Here is a 6082-nt window from a genome sequence, read left to right as displayed (position 1 = left end):
ATAAAGTATTTCTGAATCTGAATCTGAATCTAACACTAAACCATAACCCTATATCCCCCATTCTAACACTAACCACTAACCCTACGTTCACATTCTAACACTAAACCATAACCCTACCCCCCCCCCATTCAGACCCTAACCCTACTCCCCCTTTCTAACACTAACCCCTAACCCTTCGTCCCCATTCTAACCATAATCCCCAGTTAGAGTCTAACCCTAACCCCCCAGTTAGAGTGTTTTTTAAATTTTATATCTTTATGTTTGAAGCCTGAAATGTGTCAAAAGGTTGAAAAGTTCAAGGGGGCCGAATACTTTTGCAAGGCACTGTATGTCTTGTTATCACAGAAACTATTGGGCTTTTCATTAACACTGTAATCAGTCTGGGATCAGTCTGTCCCCAGCTAGGCCCTCACTGTAAAACAACAGTACCAGCCACCAGGCTAAACAGTTTTTCTTCGAGGGGGGGGGGGGGGGGGGAACCCTGTCCTTTACTTTAAAAGTAACAAGCATGTGTCAGTGCTTACCTGGACAGCGCTTACATTTGTCACTCTGAAAAGGAAAGATGATGTCTCTTTCTCTGCAGAACTCACAGATAAAACCTCTGGCCAGACACAACTGTGTGAAGAAAGGAGGAGGATGGTTCAGATCAGAGGGGGTTGTTTCCACAGCCTCTCAAACAACTTTCTCTCAAATACTCTATGTCATCTTTCACAGAAGAGAATCTCTATTTGCTGCAAAAAGCGGTGAAATACATAATGCTTTCATGTATATAGTGAATCCAATCTCATCCTCATAAAAACACAAAATTCACACAATAACACAAACTAACCTATGGTAGCAGCTGTATACTCATTTTTATTATTATTATTATTAATATTATTATCATGAAGATTAAGGAATAATAATAAACTGCTGTAATAGAAATATACTATAGTATAGTATTTTGTAGATTTCCGTGCTGACCTCACAGTTTTCAACGTGGTCAATAGCAGAGTGTAGCAGTGCTCTGGCCTGAGCCATAAGCTGACCCTTCTTCACCCTCAACAGGTCCTCCATGGAAAAGAGGTGTGGCTGCTCCGTCAAGTGAGCAGGAAGTTGTTCAAACTCCGCCATCACCCTGAGACACAAACACACTGAAACTTCCTCTTGATGGTACATGTCTTGGGCTTCTGGTTGAACGGGAATATTTAGTTTGTTTATTACATTTTCCATTTTAGATATGAGGATGTATCTCCTGCCTCCACTAGTGTGCGCTCATTTCTGAAACGCTCTCGTTTCATATATGTCGTATGGTTTGGAGGACTTGTTGGTAAAACATTATTGGACTCTATAAAATACATAATTGGGAAAAAAATCATTAGGAAATCATCCACTGCTTCAATGACCAAGTGACAAAGACAGACACCTGCAGAGGCAAGCTGCTTGCTGTTTTTAAAAAGTTTCTCTTTTTTACCCTTGTGTTGTCTTTAGGTCAAATTTGACCTATTTTCAAAATATCTATATCAGAAATACGGGTTTCTCTTTAAATACCTTATTTTAATTATCCCAAAATAACATGGATTATTCCATGCAACGGGCTTTGCAAGTACAACAAAAGAATGATGTATACGGATCTTTACTTTCATTGAATTTTTGAGGGTTTTATACAATGTTTCGAAACAATATCCATTTACCTATACAAGTCTGTGATTATCCTTCCTTCATATATTATAATATTAGTCTAAATAATTCATAATTTCAGGTTCTTTTTTTAAAATCAAGAATTAGGTAATTTCCTATAAATTTGGTTTATTGACCATAATTTCCAACCATAAGTGTAAAACTAGTGGAAATAAGTCTGTTAGTGGTGTTTATACATGGTAGTGAAAAGAAGCGCTAAAAGCGTAGAAAAAAGACAAAAACATCAGAAAGTGTTGATTTTGACTAGTAAGGACCCGAGTGCATGGTCAAATGGAAGACAACACAAGGGTTAAGAGAAAATACCACAGTGTAGAAATTCTCTGCTATGAGTAAAAGTACAAATTATTTTGTGAAAAAAAAGAAGAACTGGAGAGCTTGTTCGAACTTGTCTTTGTGAAAATAGAAAGGTGCTTTTTGGTAGGAGGGCATTAACAAATCCAGGGAGCTAAACCTAACCCTAACCCTCTTTAGAATCAAAAGGTGAAACCTTATGAGCTGAACTCAAAGATCTAAGAGTTTTTCTATGTACACAAAAGACTTATTTCTCTAAAATCTTGTTCATAAATCTGTCTAAATCTGTGTTAGTGAGCACTTCTCCTCACAGGTGTGGCACATCAAGATGCTGATTAGACGCTATGATAATTACACAGGTGTGCCTTAGGCTGGCCACAGTTAAAGGCCACTCTAAAATGTGCAGTGTTTCTGTATGGTGGGTCCAAAACCCAGTCAGTATCTGGTGATATGGTAAGGGTCCCTCTCGCTCTCGCTCTCTCTCTCTCTCTCTCTCGACCTGACGGCAGTTTGTCATTGTAATCGAAAACGAACCTCGCATTCGATGGCATCTTGCACTTTGAAGAGGTGTTCTCTTCACAGATGACCCCTAACTCTGGACGGATTATTTGGCAAAGGAGTGCTCACTAACACAGATTTAGACAGATTTATGAACAAATTTTGAGAGAAATACGCCTTCTGTGTACAAAAAAAAGCCTTGGATCTTTGAGTTCAGCTCATGAAAAATGGGGGCAAAAACAAAAGCGTTGCATTTATAATGTTCAGTATATGATCAAAATCCAATGTACTCTTTACATAAAAAGGTAAAATGCCCTATTACATTTTAACTAGAATAACCCTAAAAGATAGTATGTGTTATGTGTTTGTGAAACAGAGGGATGCATCTCTCTGTGCCCAGGAGCTTTTCCGATGCGGCCACTGGATGACGCCAAAGTTCAACTTTTTTTAAATCCTTCACTCAGTGGGCTTGTTAGTGTAGCTCACACTCTCTAAACAAGTACAGTAGTACTACATCATATTTAACCCAAAGGTTGTCTAATGAATATGAACATAATTGTTGTGTGTACCTTCCAGATAACCTGCAGGCTGTCAACAGCTTCTTGATGCCCATCAGCTGATCCTGCAGCTCCTGAAGGAGAGAGGAACCAGAGAAAGGAAAGAAGGAAGGACGGATGGAAGAACATTAAGGACAGAAGGGCAGTCAGTAGAAATAACAGAATAAAGTCAATGGTGCTGTTATGTTCTCTGTGTTGGACCCGCTTTGAAGTGATTCAAGAACATTTTACTGACGTTTTGCCAGTAATGGAAGAAGTACTGTGATATGTGATATAAAAGAACAACAATGTGAAGACGTTACAAGTTAAAGTCCAGCATTCATTTGTCTGCAGTGCCTTAGAAGATGTACAGAAACATTATCAGTAAAATGTACTCTACGTATTGCAGTAAAACCGTGCAGTAAAATGTCTCCTGCAACATTATTAGATATTAATACTGGAGCATCAATGGTGGAGCAGCATGTTACTGTTGTGACTGCCCACCCTGAAACATGGCGCTCTCATACTTCCTCACCTTACTTCCTGTTCTTTTCCCATCATTGTGGTTCGATACAACGTACATTTATGCATCTGTATTAATTTTTGGGCCATGCTGTTGAAATAAACCCATGTTTCTGATATTATAGTTTTTGTGAATTGCTAAACCACTACACCCCATTCTCTGAACCAAATGCTCAGTGGTCTGAACCGATGTGTCATTCTCATTCCCTAAAACACACTTCACACTATAATGCACTTGTGTTGCAAATGGTACCCACAACACAGTTGTTTACACACAACTCTAAATTGCCAACATGTTTCTACTGAGGTGATCGACCCAATTGTAGAAAAGGGAATCCAGATCCGAGTGCACACGTTAAGCTGAGGCGTTGACTTTGATATCGCGGCTTCACAATATCTTTTAGTGTGCTGTGAGGTGCTTTTCATTTAATTTTCTTTCTTCTTTGGCCTTTTGCAGTTGGACTACTCTGATGGTCAAGTTCCTAATATCCAGACATTCAATATTGCAGTACTTGCAGTGTACAAGATACTGTATTCATTGTACCCAATGTGATACACTTTTTGTTTTCATTTCAAAATGTGTTCAATGCATTTTTTATCTGCACTGTAAATATTGTTATGGTGGTTGTACTTAACCCTCCTGTTGTCTTTGGGTCAAATTTTACCCCTTTACAAAAAGTTTCTTTATCAGAAATTTGGGTTTCTCTCAAACATATTTTCAAAAAAGTAATGTGGATGGTTCCCAAAAATCATCCTCACAAGTTAAATAAATAATCAGTTCACTACTTTCATTGAATTTGTGTTTTTTTGACAATTTTATAGCATTTGGAGAGAAAAAAATTTAGTAAAAGAACTTTAAAAAAGTGTAAAAAAAAAGAGAGAAAAATGTCAAAGTGACTTAAATGTGAACAAATGTGAAATAAAGTGACAAAAATGGGAAAAGATGTCAAACAAAAGCAAGAAAAATGTCAAAAAAAGGGACAGGAAATTTGGGAAAAACCCATGAAAATTTCAAAAGGCTCAGAAAAGTCGACAAGCATTAAAAAAGTGACAAAATCATTGGGGGAAAGACACAAAAGGGTCGAAAAAGACAACTATAACGTTGATAAAAGGTTTTTCATTTTAAATTTTGACTCAGAGAAACAAAAATTTCTAGGTCGGCGGGACAACAACACTAGGGTTAAAAAACTTAAGTTCAATTGCTGCCTTAAAAATAGTAATACCCAACGTTAAGAACAGTTTTGATGCAACTCACTAAGTTATAGAATATGTTTGATCAAAGATCATTTATTGTTTGACCTTGATACTATGAGATAAAACAACTACCAATATTACTCTGTGTATTCAAGGAAACTTGCTTCCTCTTTAACTCACTTGTTCAAGTTAAGATAACTAACTGTATTCATAACAAAAGTTAGGTGCACTCATTTTTTAAGGCATTTGCTTATACTTTCAAATTAATCAGACTAATGTTTTTATTTCCATCCCATATCTCAACTAACAGCAAATTCACCAGTTTCCCAAAAGATCACACTGAATAAACTTAATAAAAATAATAATAATACATTTTATTTAAAGGCGCCTTTTTCAGCACTCAAGGACATCGTACAGGGTATCCATTAAAAAAAAGGTTTTTTTCAAGTAAAGCTGTTGAAAAACATTTGTTTAAATCTCCTTCAAAGCATTTTTCAAATGCACTTGTACATGAATGAGACAAGCTTGCAAGTCAATGTAAATAAAATATTTATCTTAAAAGGGATAATTAGAAAATTATTATCTGTAATTGTTTCGAATTGTTTCAGATTCAAAATTGCATATACATGCCCTGGACACTGTGTTCTTAAATGTTTTAGCTAATGACTAATGGATGCTCTGTTGTGTTGAGTTACTGACTGGCTGTGTGTATTATCTGAAAGCAGAGTCATGTGTTATTGGAATATAATTTGAGAATTTGGTTTTGTGTTTACACTTTTGAGAAAATGGGTGAGGGTTTCAAGAAATGTGTATCAGCAAACGGGTGAAATTGACCAGAGGACAACACAAGGGTTAACTCACCCTGAACTTTTGGAGCTCCTTCACTCGGCTGTAGAGAGTCTTACCCACGCAGGTCAGGTCAAACAGCGGCTGCTGCCACACGGACTCCAGCAGCTGTTTGGAGAAATCACTCACAGGGTATCTGCAAGATTCATATCATTGTGAGAGATTTAATGAAGAGATGACTGAAACTCCAATAGTATTGAATCATATATAAATAAGCATGCTTCAAGTATTAACATTTGTCTTAAAAATTAGTGTTAATGCTATTGTTACTTCCTCTTAGATCTTCTGTCAGATCCTTTACTTAAGAAAAAGGAATACCACACTGTAGAAATACTCTGTTTGAAGTGAAAGTCTTGCATTGAAAATGGTACTTTAGTCTGTAAGTATGGTCAGGAAAATGTAAAAGTAAATTAAAAGTAAAGAACTCTCCTCCCATTGTAGAAAGAGTAAAGGATTCTAACAGCTGTGTGATTAACCCTCCTGTTGTCCTCGGGTCAAATTTGACCCCTTTAAAA

General features: G+C 36.8%; 1 protein-coding gene across 2 annotated transcripts in view; it reads right to left on the bottom strand.

Moving 5' to 3' along the window:
* Window positions 1–6082, bottom strand: part of rubcnl (rubicon like autophagy enhancer) — a 47032-nt gene that overhangs the window by 1767 nt on the left and 39183 nt on the right. The window contains exons 13-16 of one of the 2 annotated variants that reach the window (XM_032514334.1): window positions 5583–5703; window positions 3039–3100; window positions 964–1117; window positions 540–615 (exon numbers count right to left, since the gene is read on the bottom strand). In XM_032514334.1, coding sequence (XP_032370225.1) covers window positions 540–615; window positions 964–1117; window positions 3039–3100; window positions 5583–5703 — 413 coding nt within the window. Of the gene's footprint in view, window positions 1–524; window positions 616–963; window positions 1118–3038; window positions 3101–5582; window positions 5704–6082 lie in introns of both variants that reach the window. The other variant, XM_032514332.1, reaches the window with a different exon arrangement.

The sequence above is a fragment of the Etheostoma spectabile genome, chromosome 4, assembly GCF_008692095.1.
Source record: "Etheostoma spectabile isolate EspeVRDwgs_2016 chromosome 4, UIUC_Espe_1.0, whole genome shotgun sequence".
Classification (NCBI taxonomy): domain Eukaryota; kingdom Metazoa; phylum Chordata; class Actinopteri; order Perciformes; family Percidae; genus Etheostoma; species Etheostoma spectabile.
This window is presented reverse-complemented; position numbering and strand designations above follow the sequence as displayed.